At 37.7% G+C, this 22,895-nt stretch overlaps 1 protein-coding gene across 5 annotated transcripts in view; it reads right to left on the bottom strand.

The window, feature by feature from the left end:
- Trp63 (transformation related protein 63) overlaps positions 1–22,895 on the bottom strand; it is a 208,326-nt gene that overhangs the window by 112,504 nt on the left and 72,927 nt on the right. For all 5 annotated transcript variants that reach the window (XM_006522000.2, XM_006522002.1, NM_001127259.1 and 2 more), the window contains exons 2-3: positions 16,191–16,319; positions 15,289–15,421 (exon numbers count right to left, since the gene is read on the bottom strand). In XM_006522000.2, coding sequence (XP_006522063.1) covers positions 15,289–15,421; positions 16,191–16,319 — 262 coding nt within the window. The remainder of the gene's footprint in view (positions 1–15,288; positions 15,422–16,190; positions 16,320–22,895) is intronic.

Genomic DNA, 22,895 nt, shown 5'->3' with positions numbered 1-22,895 from the left:
CTACCTAAATTTGACTGCTGCGGAGGATTATATACTTTTAAGCATGCTTTATATTATCGACCCTCAAACTGAAAACCTTCTCATGGCAGGTGACTGCCCAAGAGCTCAATCTTGCATGTGATGTATCCTTTATTTTGAGGAAACGGAGATGGCATATTGAGCTACTTGGTTCCTTTATCAGTTACTCATGAAGTGGATCACTTTGCTTCTCAAACCCTCCTCGGTTTTTCCCTATTGGTTCAGTTTCAAGCATCCGAGTTGTCTCTGTTTCTAATGGCATGGTCAAATAGGGAGCTGGCTGCGTGTCTTTAACTCAGCAGCTAAGATGCCTTCCTCTCATCCCTTTCACCTAGTGTAGCCATCACTCACACCGGATCACCCCAGTTAAGCTCCATCTATCCGAAAGTAATGGGCTACCCCGCCCAGACATCTAAGGAAGAGGTCACTTTACCAACCCACATTTTACAGGGCCATCCAGCTCTGGTTTGTAGGGAAGCAAGCGGCAAAGTTGAAGAGGAAAAAAAATCACGATTTTATTTATAATATAGTTTCTGTTTCGCTCTCCTGCGGCACACAGGCACAACAGTCTCACATGAAAAATACCTTCTCATTTTTCCCTGCTTTAAGAAGGTGTGGCAAGAAATGACTTAAGTAATATCCATTAAGAGAGCTCACCTTCTTGGCAGGACCGTGAGTAAGTGCAAAGGAGCTGGACCTGTTCCCTTTTGTTAGTGTTGCTGTTTTGATTTTTAATACAGAAAAGAACCACACATCTGTTCTAAACACAAAGAATAAGTTTAACAGGCAAAAGAGGAGACAACTAAACTCATGGAGTTGCAGGCAGGCTACTTCCAGTAGGCACCGGGAGTCCTCAAGGGAAGTGGAGCATCAAGGGAGTGGAGGGTCTAGAACAATTCTCTAGGAGGTGTGTACACAGCATACGGAAGGTGTGAATGTCACACACATCTACTGTTTTTCTTTTGCCCTGGAGAGGTCTCTGTGACCCTTCTAATCAATTATAATACAGCCAATGGTCCTTCATAGCTTTGTTTTACCCCTCATTCCTAGCACCCTGGTTCTTTTTGTAATAGTTAGTGAGGTACACAGTTGTTCCTCTCATGATAGTGAAAGCAAGAGAAGAAAGAGAACTCTGAGTTTTTGTCCCTGTTGCTACCTGAGGAGTCTATTCTCAATGAATATGGGCAAGATGATCAGGGACTAATTCAGAAGGCCGACTGAATCATTGGCCCCAACACCGGCTCTTCTTCACGATGAGCCATAGAGAGGGCAGGCCCACAGAGACCACAGACATGCGCAGGCCCACAGAGACCACAGACATGCGCAGTCTCCATGTATCTCCCTGCCCTCGTCTAGCTAATGTCCAGCTCAGCACGGACACAGCTTCCAGGCATAACTCTTTTGTTATACTGACTCTGTTTCTGCCATTTGTCCATTGTCACATTCTTTTCCTTGCTTGTAGATTTTTGGGTGAATTTCATTGATTCTCAAATGTACTTAAGCAGGGCTTTACATGGATGGCCCTCCAGTATGTTCTCTGTTTCAGTTTCCAGTAAACTGCTTTTCTGTTTTGTGTTCTTTGGGGATTTTTAGTTAATTGGTTTTGGACACAGGGTCCCAAGGACTTCATATTTTCCTCAAACTGGCTATGTAAGTGAGAGTGGCTTTTGAGTGCCTGGTGCTCTGAGTTCTACCTCCTGAGCATTTACATTCTAGGCACAGATAGTTATGCCTGCTTTATTAAGTGCTTACTCTTGAACTCAGAGCTGTGGTTCTATGCAAGGGTCCTACCAACTGAGCTATATCCCTCCCCTTCCAGGAAAGGCTCCAAATTGTCATCTGAGTCACTAGGTGACTCATGTAGCTTTCCAGTCTTTGTAGGCACTGCTATTCATCACCTTGCATTCAGTGCTTGATGTATTTAAGCTAAATCCTGGGATCCTGGTCTTGAGTCATTCCTGTCTCCAGGAATACTCTTTTTTTCTTTTCTTCTTTTAGATAGTCTTCTTATTTCTTCAGCTTTCCAACAGAAACAAGCTCGTCAGAATTCCTGCTGGTGTCTCAGGTGGAGTCCCTCACAGTACTGAGCCCTTTCCATCCCAATGACAGTTGTTTGTAGGAATCCCTTCCCTTGGGACTTGGAAGTTCCTTGGAAGAAGATTTTTTTTAATCCCATTTATTCCGTTAGTTTGCAGACTAAGCATAGCTACAGGTATCAGCCTGAAACCAGACCACTAAAATGCTCACTGCCCGGAAACACTCTTCACTTACAGTACCTTGTGAAGATTGTCACTGGAACCTCGGCTGTCCATGTATATGACTGAATTATTACTCTAGGGGAAGCACATATTTTCATCGTTTCTATTCATTTCTCATTATTCAATCAGCAAATATTTTTTCTGAGTACCTCTAATAGAGTCATGAATTCTATAGACTATCAGTGCACACTTGTTCAGGTAAGAACATGCATTGACATTTTAAGTCTCTCCCAGGGAAGACATTTGAATGAACCATTTATACTATTAAGGAAATAAAAGCTGGTGGCAGAAAGAGAGAATATAACCAAAATACACTGTATGAAAAATTTAAAAACATAATAATTAAAAAAAATAAATTTGAAGGTAATATAATTCATCTACTTCTTTCTGACAAAACATATGTAGGTCAATCTAGTGTATATATTTTATCAACAGTTACACTTAGCCTTTATCTTTTTGATATGGGGTCTTCCTTCAGTGCTCAGGCTAGTCTCAAACTCAAAAGTTCAAGTGATACTCATGTCTCCCCCTCCCACATAGCTGCTTCTGCACATATGGGCCCTAAGCACCATGCCTGGATTTACTCTTAATTTTCTAAATTCAAAATGTAGTAAACCTTTGTACATCTTTTAATATGAGTCATAGTCAGAAATGCCCACTTTAGAGTAGACACCACTCTAGAAGTTTCTTCTCTGTCTTCGCAGTTTTGTATCTTTATCTGGTCACACACACACACACACACACACACACACACACACACACACATACAGAATGAATTTTGTCTGTCATAAGTAAGCATGGGGTGTGTGGAAAGACAGACAGTGTCATTTTCCCATTAGTTTCTGACTCTGTCTCTGGAGTGATACCCAAGAATCCCCAGCTCTTAAGGTTCTGAGTAATCTTGATGCTGTTGGTCCTCAGAGGATGCTTTGAGAATTAAACCATGTCTTGGGTCTATTCAGAACTAACTTCCCTGATACACTAAGGCTGAAACCCAGCTGTATCTATGTGTCGAGCCACTAAAGTTCATGCTCCTAATCCCTCCACTGGAAAAGACTACTGCAAAGCCAGAATGACAAGGGAGGAGTGTACAAAGTAGTGAACAAAAGAAATGTGTGTTTTCTAGTGAGTTCTTTGGGACCTGAACATACAAAACACTATATTGATTTTCAGAGGAAATCTGTCTATTTTGAAACTTTGGCCATGTTTTTGTTTTTTTGTTGTTTTTGTTTTGTTTTGTTTTGTTTTTTTAAAGGGCAAAAGAATGCAAACAAAGCTAAAAATCCCACAACTCAACCCTGTCTACATTTAAGGAGGAAAGAGTGGTCAAGTCCCATTTCACAGCAAGTAACACCTGGTTTTCAAAAGGAAGAATATACAAATTTCTATTATTTTCTTTCTTCATTAATAATTGCTGCACTTGGGATTAAAAATTCAGTTTTTAAAGAGATCCCATTTTAACCATATAAATGCTCCCACTGCTGACCATGAAAAGTACTGCTTTAACCACTTTTTGGTGCAAAATTGCCATTTCAAAATTGTTTGTCCACTGCGAGTAGCCAATATCAGCATCTTCCTTCTGCTGCCTGGAAGACAGAGCCTCAAAATCATTTTGTACTTTTTCTAAGAGGACTGAACTTGTCAATGACAAGCCTCAAGAGGCTGAACCCTTTAGATTGCTTCTCCCAGCAGCCAAGGGACCAGATCTAGAAACTCAGAAAGCTGGGGTCACTCCAAGCTCATACTTATCAGAAATGTCCCAAGGGTCACTTGGCTCTTAGCTGTCTAGTCAATGTAGAAGAGTGTACCAGACACTAGAGCATTTCCCAAGTTCCCTTAATCTCTTAAGAGTTTAATATAGCTGTTCAGATTGAACTATATTTCCTGGCTGAAGGAGAGCCTGTATTCTTTCTTTGCGAGTCAGCATGCTAGGATGTCAACCTGCTAAAGTTTGAAGATGCAAGGCCACCATCAGCTCCCCTCGTCTGCTGAAATCCCTGTCTGTTTATCTGTCCTTTTCAACTTCATTGTGAATCTGGACACACTGAGCACGGCGTCTTAAGTAACTTTGCTGAGGTTACACCACAGACAGGTGTGAAGGAAACTATTCCCCTCGGGCTATCATTTCGAACTCTCCCCGTGCAGAAGGAGAGGGAAGGAGAGAAGGAAAAGGGTTTCTTTTCAGATTAAACACAGGGACTGCAAACACCTTCCCTTAGGCAATACATTCTCTGCCAGTGTGGGCTGCAGTTTACCCAAACACCAAAGCAAAAAGCAAACAGCTTCTTTTGTAAGGGAAGAGCTGTCAGCTGTCAAGTGATATTTGTGAATTTCTAGAGAAGAAAGAAAAGAAAAGAAAACCCTTGCCCTTATTTTATTAAGCAGCCTGTTTGTTCAAGGTTGAAATGCATATGTGTGTTTAAGGTAAAGTCGCTCCCTTGGCACTCTTGAACAAAGTAATGTCTTCCTATTGGCTAGGCCATACAAAGAAGAAAAGAGAAAAGCAGTCTGCTGTCGGAGACGTCTGAACTCCGTCTACACTAAGTGTAGAGTGAGCGTCCCCATAAGCAGCATAGGTAATTACACGCAGACTCCATAGGAATTGCTGGGGCGTTTTTGTCTAGTGAAATGTTCCCTTGCTGCCATGTCTTAATTATCTTCACAGAATACAGCCCACCAGGCTGAGTGAACTACTAGAGCTTTGATAGGAAAGTTAAGAAGTGCTGGAGGAAAAGGAGAAAAGGACATAGCCATTCCTGTGCCCAGGATGAATGCTAAACACCATACATACTATCTTTGCCATGGCTTTTCCATACTGTCCCTATCACAGACAGTTTGCCCATCCATTGATTAACTGCTCCAGTCTCTGAGAGGACTTGCTTCTTTTCAGCCAAAATGTCTATCCTTATGAATCCTACAGATAAACTTGGCCGAAAAGAAAGATGCCACCAAAGGAGACATTTCAGTATAATGTGCAAATCACTGGACACTTGCGACTCCTACAAATATTTGCATTTTCCTTAGAAGATACTGTATCACCAAAATGATGTCCAGTTTGTAAGCAGTCCTGCGTAGTTAACAGAAATGTAAACAGGAAGCAAAAATAATAAAAGAAGAAAATCATGGAAACAAGCCCATTGTGTATACAATTTTATCTAGTAACTATGCATTTAAATATCCATCATAAGAGAATATCCACATCTAAATATTTTCTAAAAAAATTCTACCAACAAAAAAGTTGAAATGTGGTAAATCTGAACAATCTGTATTATAGCAATTGTGTGTGTGTGTGTGTGTGTGTGTGTGCACACGTGCACACGAGGAAAAGTAAATAAGATCTATAACAGAAATATAATAGAAGATTTTATAAAATGTGTTTATGACTCTCCAGATAGGGAAGCAGGAGCACATTCTATCTGGAACCCATAGTGACCATGTCTACCAGAATACCAGAAGAATTTCCAACCAGGCAGCACACAGCCATAACACTCTCCCAAGAACCAATCAGGGCAACAGAAACTAAGGAGCCAAAATAGCCACTCAAGAAAAACAACACCAGATATCAGCAAGAATTACAATCTTGCAAACCTAGATGTCTAGACTCCAGCATAAACATATAATGAATAACATCCAGGACAATGTGTTTCCACTAGAGCCTAGGAACCCCACCACAGTAGGTCCTGAGAATTGAAAAACAGTCAAAGCATAAGAAAAACTCCTTAAATTGCCTTTATGAATACAATAAAGGCTCCTAATGATGAAATAAATAAACCCCTTTAAAAATTCAGTGATAACACCAATAGCACACACAACTGCAGAATGCTGAGCAAGATCTGAAGGCAGAAATTGAATCAAGAAAAACGCAAAATGAGGGAAGTCTGGAAATTAATAACCAAGGAACTTGAATAGGCATATCAATCAGTCTCACCAACAAAACACAAAATATGAAAGAGAGGATCACAGGCATTGAAGGCATGATAGAAGAAATGGATACTTCAGTCAAAGAATATACTAAATCAAAAAAAAAAATCTGTCATAAATTATCCAGAAAGTCTGACACTGTGAAAAAAAATCTAAGAATAATAGGAATAGGGAAAGAAGAAACACAGATCAAAGGCACTGAAAAAATTTTTGAAAAAATTTCATAGAACAAAATTTCCCTAACCTAAAGGAGGAGGTACCTCTCAATATCAACAGCCTCAATTGCTACAATAAAAAAGAAAGAGACTAACCAAATGGATGGAAAACATGATCCATCCTTCTGCTGTAGTCAAGAAACACACCTTAACATCAACGACAGATATCACATTGTGGTAAAAGCATGGATAAATGTGTTTCAAGCAAATGGACTTAAGAAGCAAACTGGTATAGCCATTTTAATAACTAACAAAATAGACTTCAAGCAAACACTTATCAGAAGATAGGAAAGAACAGTAAATACTCATCAAATAAAAAATCCACCAAGAGAATATTGGAATTCTAAACATATGAACACCAAACAGAAGGGCATACAAGTTCATATTAGAAACACTCTACAGTTTAAATCACATAATGACTGGCATACACTGATAGTGGGAGACTTCAATAGTCTATTCTTGCCAATAGACTGGTCAATCAGACAAAAACTAAACAGAAGCATGCTGAAGCAAATCAATGTTATAAGTTAAATGGGTTAGTGGATATTTACAGAACATTTTATCCAAACACAAAAGAATGTAACTTCTCAGCACCTTATGGAACTTATTCCAAAACTGACCACATACTCAGACACAAAGTAAATCTCAACAGATACAAGAAAATTGAAACAGCTAACCGGTACATTCTATCTGGCCATGATGGATTAAAAATGGATATCAACAACAGAAACCTTATAAACTCTTGGAAATTGAACAAATCACTACTAAATAAAACAAGGTTCAAGACAGAAATTAAGAAAGACTTCCTAAAATTGAATGAAAATTAATGTACAACATATCAAAATTTATATGACTCAATGAAGACTACTCTAGGTGGGAAGTTCTACAATACTGCGTTACATTAAAAATAAAAATAATTACCACACACACAAAAAAAAATCTGGAGGGATCTCAAACTAGCAATTTAAATGCACCCCTGAAAGCTCTAGAACAAAAAGAAGAAATAACATACAAAATGAGTAAACATAAAGAAATAAAATCAGAGATGAAAATAATAAAATAGAAACAAAGAACTATACTTTGAGAAAAATCAGTAAGATTGAGTAACCCTAATCCAAAGTAATTTAAAGGTAGAGAGGAAGAATATTTAAAATAACAAAAGTAGAAATAAAAAGGGGATATAATAGACACTGAGAAAATCCAGAAAATCATAAGGACATGCTTTAAAAATTTTGTACTCCACCAAGTGGAAAATCTAAAAGAAACACATAATTTTCTCAATACATACTACATAGTAAAGTTTAAATCCACTAGATAAGCAATTTTAAGAGACATATAACCTATACTGTAAGAGTCTAAGAACCAAAACCAACCAACTAAAAAACAACGATAAGAAACACAAGAACAAAACCAAAGACCATGGCTAAGACCATATACTTCTAACAAAAATTCTACCAGGCTTTCAAAGAAGAGTTAAAGTCAATATTCTTCAAATTATCCCATAAAAATACTCATAGATTGGTGTCTTGCTCTGCCATCATCAGAGAAGCCTCTTCCTGTAGCAGATGGAAAGAAAAATAGAGACTCACCTTCAGACATTATGCAGAAAATGAGAGACCTTGAAATACTCAGCCCTTTGATGGGATATCTCCATCAAATCTTTTCTTTCGGGCTTAAGGAACCTCACAGAAGAAGGGGCAGAGAAGGTATAAGATCTAGAGGTCATTAAGAAAACAAGGCTCTCTCAATCAACAAGATCAACACACATATTAAATTGACAGAGACTGTGGCAATAAGCATTGGGCCTGCAAGGATCTGTACCAGATAGGGTTCTATGGTCGACAGGAGATGTGACACATGTGCTTCTATATCTAACCTAACACTCAAAGCAATCTCCAAATGATAACCGCTTGCAAATGAAAATTGAGTTTCCTCCTAGGGAGTCCCACTGGAGTAACAAACTAAAGGGCAGGTTTCTTGTCCAGCAATAAATGGCCACTGAGAAATAAAGTCAATGGCATTGCTGGATGTAGCTTGTCTCATGTCATGTCAGGACACTTCCTTTTTACTTTGTAAAATTTCATTGCGTTATTCTTTATTTTAATATGATTTTATTTGTATATTTTTCTTCTCTCTTTTTACCTTACAGGTCCTTTGCAATCATTTACTGTTTTTATGAGATTTTGGGGTGTGTAAATGAATAGGTCTCTGTGCCTTCTTTTGGACTGCTTTCCTCTGCTTCGATTGTTTTGTTCAAATATGATATGTTAGCTTTTGTTATATTTTTTTATTGTAATTATCTTTTAGAAGCCAGTTTGTTTTCTAATGAGATGCAGAAATGGGGTGGATCTGCATGGGAGAGGAGGTGGGGAGGAACTGGAGAAGTAGGAGGAAAGAATAGTCAGAATTCTATATTACAAAAAACATTTTCAACAAAAGGAAAAGAATTAATTATGACATGACTCAAAATGTGTTTTTTTTTTTCTAAAAAGAAGAGTAGAAGAAAATTGCAGTGTTCATATGTGTTATCATGACTTAGGAACATATGTGCTTTTTACAGTATATAAAATTCTTAAATTTATTATTTTAGTAGATAAATTAATTACCATTATTTTTAAAGCAGAATCTATTTACTGTATTTAAAGAGCTTATAAGCAAAGTAGACAAGTGACCACAAAAAAATCTCAAGTGATTGACTCTATATTTATACACATAAGGAATCTGAAAGAAGCAAAACACCACGATTCTCCTGTGTAAAGACTTCTGTTATTAGACTTTTCTATACAACTGAGGACAGGCCTGTTTATGGGTAGATGTTACTGGACCCTCTTTACAGTTTTGAAGACAAATCCAACACCAGTTGTTTTCATTACAAATCCCATGATATAATTTAGCAACAAAAGGTGGAGAACCTCATAGCATCGTATTCATTGACCATTTCCCAATGCTTTTAACCAAATCTACCTACACTGATTGAATCGGTTTCCTAAATGACAAGACAAGTGGATAGGTGTTGTAGGGAAGCGATAGGGATCAGATGGTGGGAGTGGGAATGATCTGTAGAGGTCTTCTGGAAGCCAAGAAAGTGAAGAGAAGAAAATGAATGATACTTTCCTTGTAGGAAGTTCTACCCATTGGTGCAAGGCTTAGTCAGCTGATATTACACATCTTAGGAACCAGGAGACAAGGGCACATAGCAAACGACAAATGCTTACTTCTTGCCTAACACATCAGAACTTTTTGAAGCAAGGAGAGGGCATGTGTGTAACTTACTAACTCCTCAGCCTGCTTTAAGTTACTCAGAGTAATTTCTGTGAGTGACTTTAAATTAGACGTTTTTTGGAAGGTATATACTTTATATATACTTAAATCATAAAACATGGCAGAGGAAGACTTAAAACAACATATATACCAAAAGCTGTACTGACTTAATTATCTAATATTATAAAGTAAGCGTGGTTCAAATTACATTCTGTGTGAGTACATTCATGTGTGTAAGTGCAGTTGCAAGCTGAGACAAAGGGGGAAAAGTAGAAATTAAAGTGTCATTTATAAATTCCGAAAGATTCAAGATTCTGAATGAGAGTTTAGGCTATCTAACTGCTCTGCTTAAAAGCATAGGTGCTGTTTACCTTGAAAACCCCATTCTGGTAACGGATAGCGACTGGAGTTCTATCGTTTTCTTAGCAATGCACAATGAGAATTACAGTTTTCCCCTAAGCAAGAGCACCGGAGCTGTTAAGAATTGTACTCAAAACTCGCCCATAATTTTGCTTTGGAGTTCAATGCTTAGGTAGTTGAAAGTGAAATCAATGCTCTTTTCTGCTGTAACATTCAGTGTCTGCTGATGCAGAATGTGTGCCTACAGTGCAAAGAGGCCAAGAGTTTCCATATTCCATTCTACATTTTCTTCTATGTCAATTCTTGGTGGATGACAGAGGTGTAAAACAGAGATTCTTAGAGTTGCCACTAAGTTATGCAAAGACAAAAATAGATACGTGAAAATAAAAGATTACAATAGAGGTCAAGTATTCTAAAAAGGCCAAATAAATGGAACAGGGATGATGGAATGAACACACAGAAAACAGCTACGGTCAAAGAACACACACCTTCCAGTATATATAAATGGTGTGCACAGCAAATAGGGAACAGATTGTCATAATGCGTGAAAGGAATCCAGTTACATGTTATTAAGAGAAATTAATTTCAAATACAATGATATAAGTGTAAAACAATGAAGGAAAGACTCATCAGGTAGATAGCAAATAACTAGAAACTTCAGTTTGCTGAGTTATTACCCAAGACAATGTAGACTGACAAAGTCGACTAGCAGAAATTAATAGAAGGATTATACAATTATAGAAAGGGCCAAGACACCACGAATACTACTAATCATAGATATCATGTATCCAACACAAATGCAGAAAACACTTGGATACTTGAAAAGAAAGATCCATAATTATTGCTTGGAAATGTCTACACTCTGTAGTTATCAAAACAGGAGACAGAAGAACAGAAAGGATGTGGGACTCTGCAGTTCCAAAATCCAACTGGATCCAGTTGCTACTAGAAAACTTTCCACACAACAAAAGCAGAGCACACCGTCTTGTGTTTCAGTGCTACACTCTAAACACTAATGGACCAAATTTGAAGTCTGCAAAAGTATAAACATATTTAGAACTAAACAGTAACTGAGAAACACATTCATCACATCAGCCCCTCTGTGATGCAACTAGAGCAGGGTCTACTGGGACATTTCTTGTTGTCATGCTAAAGTCTTCAGGAGGAAAACAAAGGAAATAATCAACTCAATAATACAAATGTCTACTGAGGAAGCTTAGACATTAAAGCTTTGATAGAGTAACGGCTGTTGGTAAGAGAGAAAAACAAGAAGCAGGGTAGAGGAGGAAGAGGAGGAAAAAGATGGAGAAATTAGAAAGAGAGGGAAGACAGGCAAAGAGAAAGACAGGAAGATATGGAGGAGGAGGAGAAAAGAAATTTCAGGGGGTGGGTATTGCAAAATAAAACTAAAGGCCCTGAAGGTAGGAATGCAAACCAGAAAAAAAAAATGAGGTTAGCCAGAGAAAACTATTAGAAAAAAATGTTTAAGTAAAATGTGAGATGTTCTACTGAAAGCTAAAGAAAATCAGCAAGTCTCTGGTACTGAAACGTTTCCATCCAATAAATGAATTTATAATTATATATCTTTCTGATATTAATGGAATATAAAGGAAATATTCTAAACCATTCTATATGCATGGGTTCAGCAACTATGATTCAATTATCACTTTCTCAAAAACTGTATTTTCTCCAGATGTGACCAAGATAAAATAATATCAATAGTCTTGTGAGGAAATTTAATTTCTAGTTTCCAAAAAGGCCTAGATTATTTTATTGGCACATTCTACCAAACGTGTAAAAGAAAATATCATTCTATAGCCTGGTGGTTCTCAACATTCCCAATGCTGCAACCCTTTAACACATATTCTTCAAGTTCTGGTGACCTCTGGCCATAAGAATATTTCATTGCTACTTTATAACTGTAGTTTTGCTACTGTTATGAATCTGAATGTAAATATTGGGTGAGTAGGTATTTGATATGCAACCCTCAAGTGGGTTGTGGCCTACAGGTTGGAAACTGCTACAGTGGAGTCTTCAATTTCAATCAGGGTTTGTGCTGGGAGCAGAATCCTAGTCCTTTGGAAGAGCATCTATGCTTTTAATGGCTGAGTCATCTCTCAAGCCCTAAACCCTCTAGTTTTGTTTGTTTGTTTGTTTGTTTGTTTTCCAGACAGGGTTTCTCTGTGTAGCCTGGGCTGTCCTGGAACTCACTCTGTAGACCGGGCTGGCCTTCAACTCAGAAATCCACCTGCCCGTCCCTCCCTAGTGCTGGCATTAAAGGCATGAGCCACCACTGCCCAGCAACACTCTAGTTTTTAATGTTCAGTTTTTCCCATATATATTTTCTGTAGTTGAAAATTTCACCCTTATCTCTTCAAATTTGTGATATTCTTCAAGTTAGGCTTTGATGATACCAGTTTTCCAAATGTGGATTACAGTTTTTCCTCCCATTTAATCAATTTTATTCAAATTTCCAAGCCTATTACAAATCACCTTTTTTGTAACATATTGCTGTAATTTCTCAGTCTGAATCAATCATAATTTTATAATGTTTTTATAAGAATATACACAATTCCCAGTAACAAGAACCATTTTATCCCGATTTGCCTTTAATGATATTTTATGGTCTTCTCCAGGGAAGAACCATTGATTTCTTCATATGTATCATAAGAAACAAGATATCACTAAGTCTGTCTGGATTCATAAACATGGTAAAATTTTTATATAAATCTAGATCATATATGTTGAGTACTATAATAGGTGCTAATACAGGTGCTATGGCCTATGCCTTTACCAAATATACACATTCTCTCTGTGTGTGTCTCTCTCTTTCTGTCTGTCTGTTTGTCTGTCTGTTTGTTTGTCTATCTGTCTCTCACACACACACACATACACACAACACAAACACAAATATATACACACATAAATATACATACACACATACATACATGCACACATCTTGATATTAGTCTTTTAATAATGTAGAGCTGAAAACTTCTTATATGTATCTGAGATGAGTCCATTAGGATTTAAAAATACATAGCATTTTAGATAGTTACCAGTCAGTTTCCTTAAAGAAAATTCTAATTTAGCATGAAAGATAAAGAATAAATAAATGCAAATGCTTGCTTGGCCAGCATCCATCACTGAGGAGAATGTGTAACTGTTAATATTGAATTCATACCTCAAACATAATAGAGACATGCTTACACAGATCCAAAATAATACAAATCTGAGAAATACAGCAATATATCAAACAACAGAATCAAGGTTCATTAAGGCACTTGAAAAATAGAGTTAAAATATGATTTTTTGAGACATTTCATTTACCCCCATTCATATCCCAATAGAACTAATATTCAGAATTTTATAATTAGGAAACACATTCTAGTTTAAAAGACACACAGAATCTAAAATTTAATAATCCTAATTTAACATCTGCACTTTAATTTCCTTTGTTAATAATAAGACCAAAACATCACGATTCCATTTCTTGGCCATATCAAAACTCAGAAAATCCATAGGATGAATTTTTCAATTTCTGTCCTTAAGAATTCGACATGCCTCCTCATGCCCATTATAGAGTTGTATTTCTTGTGTAGTGAGAAAGGAATTGGCTGAATTCCCAACTTATTAAAATACTATATTGATGGGGAAAGTAATTTATGTGCAGACTTTTGAAAGTATTTAGCAATTAACCTATAATGGAAACGAGAAAGTCTGCTACTAAGCCTTGGAAAGCCCCACACACCCGTGCAGCAGTTGAGTGGGGCTAGGCATCTTAGAGTCTCTACTTTCTAATTTACACAGCAGAACACTAATTACTGGCATCCTGCACAAACTCAGTGTTTTGCCATGCCTGCTGCCGAGGCCTGCTATAATTTGGCCCCATCTACGTAACTGCCATTCATACCCAAATATGTGTATGTCGAGCTAAAGATAAGGAGGTATTGGAACAGAACTAAGGTAGAAGTTAACAATTCATATTCAACTATAATTTTTGACAGCTGTCAATTCTTTTCAGTTCAAAAGAGGGGATATAGAGAAAGGTATATGTCTTTACTTAATTGAATTCATTCTCTCTCTATCTCTGTTTTCATGGGGTTCCAATACACCGGCCTCCAAGTGCCTTATTGGTTTGTTTTTTAATTTTTTCCCCTCTTCTCTGGCAAAACCCCACCACATTCTTTCTGAATCTCTGCTATGTGCTCTTGAGCACTCCAATGACAAAACGTAGCTCCTGATTCCCAAAAAGGCAGAGAAATAAATAAGTCGAGTGACGTGTAATGCAGAATATAACACAAGCTTTCCCCGTGGTTGCTTCAGAGGGATGGTATTTAATTCCAGGGGGTGGAACTAGTGACAGGGAAAGGATTCCAAGGAAGAGCAGGGCAAAGCGGGCAGTGAGGGAAAGATAGGAATTGGACTGAGGGGAGAAAAGCTTGGAAATGATATTTTGGAAGAGAATGTGTTCAACAACAAAAGGAAACAACGGAACATTCTGGAACATTAGGAAACCAAGTCCATCAGTGTGTGAACTTCAATACTAACCAGGACTAGAGAGTTAAAGGCATGTGAGTTTGAACTTTATAACTTTTTCAGTTCTTATGTAGCCAAGAGTCAGAATAAAAAATCCCTTGAGTACAAGAACACACAACTTCTGTAAGACAGGTTCACTTTTGCTTGGAATTATCAGAGTGTTTTCCTTATTACAGGATCTGTTTCAAAATTAACAGTAATACTCCTGACCTAGCCAGAGATGGAAGTCACTGGTATGAGTTCACCATTTAATAAAGAAGTAACAGACCTAGCATCCTAACAACATGAGCAACACCATGGGAAAGAAAAAAACAATACAGCTTCTGTATCATGTGTGTTTCTTTGTGCTTTACTTCCTGAGTGTTGGCATGGAACATGTACAACAGTGGAATGGATCTGGGCAGAATCAGGTCCAGTGTCTGCTTCTCTATGAATTGGAAACCCTTGTGACATTACCCTCTCTAATTTAGCCTTAACATGAATAACACCTCAGGAAAAAAAAAAAACCATACAAACAACAAAAGGTAAGAAATCATTTCCACCTTCTGTCCCTACCCACTGCAGAAAGCTGAGAAAGAGCCAGAATCTACAAAACCCCAGCTAATCCTTTCCCAGTGGGCTCCATTTGCTCTCTCTGTAATGGTGTTGTCCAATCAGAGTCATCTCCTTTGATTTGTGGCTAGTCTTGCCCACACAGGAAGAGGAAGCGCACTCACCCACATGGGGTCACTGAGGTCTGAGTCTTGCATGCGGATACAATCCATGCTAATCTCAATCTTGTTTGTTGCACCATTTTCGGAAGGTTCATCCACAAAGTTCAACTCGATGGGCTGTACTGAGCATATAGGCCTAGCACAAGGAGGGAGGAAGGTGTGAATTACCCACTGGAAGAGACTGCAGTTTATTTAAACGACTAATAACAGTGGATATTTTCTGTTTCAAGGTTGTCAAGGCCTTGCTTACAATCAGAAACCCAGGGTTGAATCTTGATTCAACCATTTACCACACTAAATAGTTAATATAAAATCTGAGAAAGGTCAAACTAAATCCTATTTCTCAAGTACGAGCCATGATCTCTGCTTTATGACCTATCAAGATAGTCTGGCTAACATGGATAGACAGGGAAGGGTGTTTTGTACCGATTCTACAAGCTCACCAGTGTGTAGTAAGCATGATAGAGTTCCCTTTCCCATCTTATGTTAGCTGACTAAAATCTGTTTTTGATAAAAATACCAATGCACATTTCTCATAGAAATGTTAAAACAGCTACTGAAGTGGAGTGGCTCACCGTCTTAGAGTATGACTTCAAGCAAGAATAGGTATTGAGTGACAGACACTAGACATTGGTGAAGATGTTTTGGATTGTTGGGGAGGCATTTAGAATATCTACAGTGAACTTTGCAGTCATATAATAATGATCTTTTGGTTTTGAAAACTATAAAGAAAGAAAACTACTTTATTTGCAATGCAGAGATAGTATTGAAGGCAATAAATTTCCAAAACTAACTTTAAAAAAAAAACTGATCCAGACATATTCTATAGCAAATAATATTTTAACCAGCTGCATTTGCTTATTTTTAAACAGTTCTGGTATACATCTTGATTATTTGATACTTACTGTTCCAGAAAATCCCAGATATGCTGGAAGACCTCTGGGCTGAGGAACTCGCTTGTCTGGGTGCTCTGCGACATGGCAGATCTGTAATAACTTTCTTTCCACGAGAAATGAGCTGGGGTTTCTATGAAACTTAAAAGGACAAAAAAAAAATGAAGCTAAGATTATATTTTCTATATTCATGACCCTGGCTAATTACACCAAAACAGAATCTATCTGTAAAACACCAATGAGTCTATAAAGTCATACAGACATAAATAGCATAGTTCCTACGTTTCACAATTGATGTTTCTTTAGAAAGCAGCATGGGCTACAATCTGCCCTAAAATAAGACAGAACTTCCAATGCTAGACAATCAAGTCTTTTTTTTTTAAATCAAATTCATCTCTCTTAATTAATAGCATTGTTATTGTAGGCTGTACTTACACTTTCCAACATAGCATAGATTTCAAAAAGAAAATAAACACCCCTTCATTAAGTCTGAGGGCAACTCCGACCTATCATTAAACCTATTTTATAAGTGCCTCAACTGATTATCTGCTCATTCTGCCTCCAGCAGGTAAGAAGCATTGGAATACAGAAGTGATTTCAGAGAACTTAAATTTTACCCTCAGATTAATAACTTCTCTCATGACTACAATCTCAGCATAGCACTCCAGGACAATAAACACGAGTTTCTGGACCTATGGCTTTCTTTGTTTAATCACTAGTTGCTTAGCATGGTGTGTGTGGAGGTGTTGCTTAATTAGAGTTAGAATTCCAGTTAACTAAGGAATAAACAAACACCAGGATACTGTGCCAATTAATCTTATCCCAATTTGTTAATCTTGCTGCTAGATCCTCAAGTATACTTTTTTTTTTAATTCAACTTTCATCTCTGTTTATCTAGAGTGAAATTCTAGCTTTCTCAGTTGATATATTCTCCAAATCTGAACATTATCTGTCTAGATAATCTTGGTAGTGATTTGCTATAATGATTAGTAGGTTAATTTTACCTCAGAATGAAATTAATTATGCTCTTAAATCATTGATATTCATATAAGAACAGCCAAATTAATAGTGTACATGGATAATCTTTTTCCCTTTTCAAATATTGATTCTATATTCTATTCAGAGGGTAGGAGAGCACAGCACTGGGTATATTAACAAATGATTACCAATCTGCCGCAGCAACACATTCAGGATAAATATATAAAAATGATGACTAAAATATGCATTTTCACCTAGAAGCATATAAATAGTAGAAATAAAAAGTGAGTCTGACTGTCTCACTCCTATGGGAGGTCATGGTAGAGAATAGAGCAAAACAAATCCATAATGAACATGTATAAACATCTCTATAAAATCAGGAGATGTAAGGTTTGCATGGCCAAAGGAAAGAGACAAGTGGCTGACAGGAGAATTAGCCTGAGCAGGAAGAGGCGATGCACAGAAAAGGTGGAATAGCAATGAGGTCAGCCTGTAGTCTTTCTCTTCACTTCAGGCTGCAGTCAAATAGGAAGTGCTGAGGTGGACAACAACTCGGTGCATGTGAAATGTTCTGATGCAGCTCTATGTTAAGGCTATGTTTTATTTGTATCCAGAATGTGGGGCTATGCAGTGGGTGAGGTTATGGAAGTTTCATGCTATGTCAACAGAAGCATGGGCACTAGGATTTACATCGAAAGCTACTTTTTTTTGTAAGTTATTTTTTAAAGATTTAATTTTTAATTTTAATCATGTGTACACATGTGTGTCTCTTGAGGGATGTGTGCAAGACTGCAGGGATCAGCAGAATGCAAAACAGAGAATTGGATCTCTTGAGGAGGGACTTACAGGTGGTTGTGAGCTTCCAGTTATGGTTACTGAGATACAAATTCTGCAGTACAGACTCTTGACCAATGAGCCAGCCATTTCAATAGTTCCTTTATAAGCCACTTTAAATTAACTTTAAAAAAAAATTCTAAATAAATACAGAATTATAAATAATTACAATAGATATTATAGAAAGATTTTAAGTATTTTTTTACCCAGTTTTGCCTCATGGAAGTATCTTACAAAAATTAGCATCTAGTATCATAGCCTGAGCACTATTTCAATAAAATTTACAAATCTTTTCCCAAATCCTCACTGTCATTTATATATTTGTGTGTGTGTGTGTGTGTGTGTGTGTGTGTATGTGTGTGTGTTGTATGTCCTCAAGTCTACATGTTTTTCACTGTTTAGAATAGTGTATCTATGTCCATATGCTAAACAATTTGAATCATGCAATCAGAATATATATTGTACTGATCTGTCTGGATATTGCATAGTGGAAGGACATAAAGAGATTGTTTAGCACATTGTGGTTAGCAGGCAAGTTAAGAACAGAAAGAAGACAAAATATTTATACAATTCGAACTCTAAATTATACACAAATTGTCATAGGTGTAGTCTTGTATATGTGAGACTAGGTAGGTCAGGAGACAGATGTGAGGAAACCAAGAAAAACCACATGTCTATCTTCAGAAGCACTTTTTCTAATGTTGAGAACACTTCATTGTTACTAATCTCTCCTGAAGCTGTAGTTAGCTTCTTCCAATTGCATCAGAACTAAGATACCAAGGGAACTTCCCCAACTGCCACACATATACACTAATAAAGGATCTAGATTAAAAAACAAACAAACAAACAAACAAACCAACGAATAAAAACCCAATCTCAAAAATCATAGTATCCTCTGCAATGTAATTTGACTCTATATTCCCCTAGCATTTTCTTATGAACCTTGTAAGAGAACCCAGCCATGAATACCCTAAAATGGAGCAATGGAGCGGCAGATATGGCTATGTGGTTATGAACATTTGGTGCTCTTCCAGAGGACTCAAGTTTGCTTCCCAACACTCTTGTCTGGTGGTATACAACACCTGTAATTCCAGTCCTGGTGGATTTGATGCCCTCTCCTGGGCTCTATGGGTTTGTGCACACACATGATACAGGGATACACACACACACACACACACACACACACAAAATCAAAAATCAGTTTTTAAAAAGAAAAAAGACAAAACTTAAAAAGCAAGATCCAGTCCTCTAGCTTTCCATAATTTGAGAAAAGTGTCACTTTCCATCAGCACTGTCACCTATATCAAATATATTCATAGACATTTCTTTAAATTATACAATGCAGAACCAGTGGGCTGGCACCTGCATCTTTTGACACATACTCCTCCCTTCCAACATGTGACTCTAGTCATTCCTTCGATAATATGTTACCCTTTGCTTTACTTTGCTAAATACCCTTCCTCTTAAACTGTGTGGATATCTTACCTCAAAAAAAGACAAAAATTTAGACCTGATGAAATATTGACTTCCAAAGGGAGAGGAGGAAATGAGAGGGAAAAGCAGATGAAGGGAAGGAAAAAGAGAGGTGCTGAGGAGAGGGGAAGGGAAGAGAGAGGAAGGGGAAGGAGGTCAAGGTTGACATTAGGATGTATTCAAGTATCCTCCTTGTAAAGTTAAGAGTTAAGTCTTGTTCTGTAGATCAGCATGCAAAACACTACAGAGGAGGGGCATGGAGAGGTCACCCAGTACCACAGGGCAGGAAGGGTGAAGTGAGCCTTGCCCCTTGTTACCGTCTTTGCCTATGGGTGAATCTCAGTATCAATTACTCATGCAACAATGGCTCCCTTCAAAGGTCTTTGTCAAACCAGTCACACCCAAGCACAGGAAGTCTGAAGTTTGTTTATTTTTCCTTCTGTTTTTTACAGCATGCTTTTTTTTTTCTCAACAAACTATCCTTCACCCTTTATATTAATTCGTTAAAGAACACTTTTCTTTGTAGACATTATTGTAAAACACCAAGGGCTGTCTATCAGTTGACAGTTGGCATCTGCTTTTGCTTTCCAGTTCCTACACAAGGCATCACTTCTAGCTTGAGTCTGCTCATTTACCAGATGGAAAGGCTAGACTTAAATGCCACACCAAACAACAACAACAATCAGGCCTGCCCTGTGATGCTTGGCTCTTCCCTCATAATCTTTAAAAATGAATTAGAACATGAGATGCTAAGTCTTAACCACCCCTGGGCCAACCTATGGCTTTTTATCACGGCTGTTCTTATCATCTCCCCAATAGTATACATATGGTGGAATCATTTTAAAAATAAGGTCACCATATTTCTGTTTAGAACATATAGCTATGTACATTTAAACCTAGAAATTTGCTTGATTCTACACAAAGATGCAACCAGAAAAGATAAGAGTTAGTAAGGCAAGCCGGAAAGTTATTGCTGCTGCCAGGTTTCCTGGCTCTAAGCACTCTTGATCAGGTCTCAGTGACTGGTGGGAAGAACATCTCTTCCAGGACCCTCCTTTCCAGTTAGGATCACAGTGGAACTGACATAGGTTGAAGGATGTGTTGATGCCCGAGTCCTGGCCATGAAGGATGTCTCAGGTTTGTCTCCCTTCAATAATATCACAACACAGTTGAGGTTCCCACAGCATCAACTTCCTTGAGATCCATCACTGTACTGCAGTGTTGGCTGTTGAAAGCAGGAGATTAAACTCCCTGGGACTTTCCAAGCAATGGTTAATCACTTCACAGCTATTATTCAAACTTATCATTATGAAATCAGTTGAAACAAGAATTATACTAAATTACTAAATACACCAAAATAAATATGGAAAACCCATCATTTTTTAATTGTCTTGCTATCTACCATCACTGTCCCTGAAAGGCATTTTCAAAGAAAATATGGTAGAATGGCTTAGTAGAAAAATAAAATTCTCTGTGAATTCAGTGCCATCCCACTGAAATAATGTACCTAATAGTCTCGGACAAATGCTTCATGTGCAACCATCTACTGAAACTCTAGTATGTGAGAAGCCAGGCTGATGGGTTAGCAAATGAACGTGGCTTTCTCAAAAGTTTTTCTCATGGTTGTGATTAATGATGTGTCTTTAATTTTTCTCAATTTTTCCCCTTTATCACAACATTTTGTGAGCAAATTTCTAAGTTCTCCACTGGATTATGACCTTCTGAAGGGTAGAAAAGCCAACCCAGGTCACTCCTTTCAGTTCTGCTTCTCAGTTGGCTGGCAGCAGAGCCTTGCTGTGGATTAAGGTGCACCCTGCATGGGGCCTGCTTTTCCAGTTCTGCAGAGGCCCTCTAGCCTCAGAGAGGAGAAGCAGGTTATTCTAGTTCACTCGGGCAGTAAACGATAAAGCTGGGACTTAATGCAAGATTGTGTTGCTTCAAAGTCATGCCTTACTAAATTACATATATAATGTCTATTTTTCACTCCCCATAAAACTTTGGAACTGTGAAATTTTAATATTTAGATTATTCTTAATGTTTTTCTAAAAAAATAACTACTGATCGTATTTTATCACAATAAGCATGCCAGCAGGATGGACATGAAATGGTATTAAAAACTAGTAATGATAAGTGAGTAACATATCTAGATTGTTGCCCTCTTGTAGTCTCTGGATGCCACTGTAACTGCCATCCAATACCCTACACAGAAGTTCTGGTAGGAGAGACATTACCTTTTCCATCTATCAGACTACAAGCAAAGTATGTTTAGTAGGCACAGAGGCATCTGAGTTAAAGCTGGACTACCAAGAAAAGATAAGAACAGTCCAAACCCTTCAGAGAAATGGACCTAGAGATAAAGAACTCTGCCAGGCCCCGAGTGGGTGGGAGGGCCACTGCCAACAAAAATCAGATTTTATTTTTCTTTCAGAGTGGTTGGGAGAAGAACTTTAACTCCATTTTTTTCTCAGCTTGCATTCAAGCACAAACAAAATGAAAGGTCCCCGTCTGTAACAGCACAGGGAGAACCTTGAGCTCAGATCCCCTTTCTCCAAGGCAGAATCCACCAGATGTGTATTTTCTGGTCTTGTTTTGTCTTCTGCATAAAAAATGAAATGCATCTGGAAACAGAGAAATTAGTAGCCTTTCTACTTCCAGTCTGGCTACGTTGTAAGTAAGTTGACTTCTCCAGTTTGGTCACTAAATTCTTAGAAATACAAGAAAGCCAAGTTTATGAATTCAGTAACATCACAAGCAGAAGCTGACTTTCAAATAAATGGAGGGAGGTTCTGGATGTAGCTCAGCCCTGTGAGCATTCAAAAAACCTCAGCATCATTTCAGTGGGAGAAAGGGTGGTGAGGAGTGAGAATCTATGAATGTAAAGTGAAAATACAGCCAATGTCTTTAATGCTCAAGAGACTTTGATCAAATTCTCAGGGAGTCTCCGCAACTCTCAGGTCTCGGCTTGATTTCTTATTCTAGCATCTGTTTATCTGTCTGTCTGTTTCTCTGTCTGTCTGTCTATCCATCCATCCATCCATCCATCCATCCATCCATCCATCCAAGTTATCAAATTACTGGTTGATAGCTTCTTACCAATCTCTCTAGATCTTCCATAAGATGGCCTTCTGGTTAGTCACTGCAGCATTTGAGATCACTGAATTCCTTTCACATTTTTAATTCAGAAACCCTTAAAATCTTTGAGTTACTCTGCCATGATCATAATAGTTAGCACTATTAATATTAGCGATATAAAATTATTGATATTTATCCTTAAGGAGGTCAAAGAGCATCATGAAGCCTTTTGGTATATTTTCTCTTTGCTGTATCCTCTAGCCTCTAAAGGTCCCAAAGGAATAAATTTATCCTTAGGATTGCATAAAAATCATCTTCTTTGACAATCACTAAGGTACTCTAAGTAAAGCCATGAACATA

Source organism: Mus musculus, chromosome 16, assembly GCF_000001635.26.
Source record: "Mus musculus strain C57BL/6J chromosome 16, GRCm38.p6 C57BL/6J".
In the NCBI taxonomy this organism is placed as follows: domain Eukaryota; kingdom Metazoa; phylum Chordata; class Mammalia; order Rodentia; family Muridae; genus Mus; species Mus musculus.
Note: the sequence above shows the minus strand (reverse complement) of the source record. Positions and strands in the feature narration are given on the sequence as shown.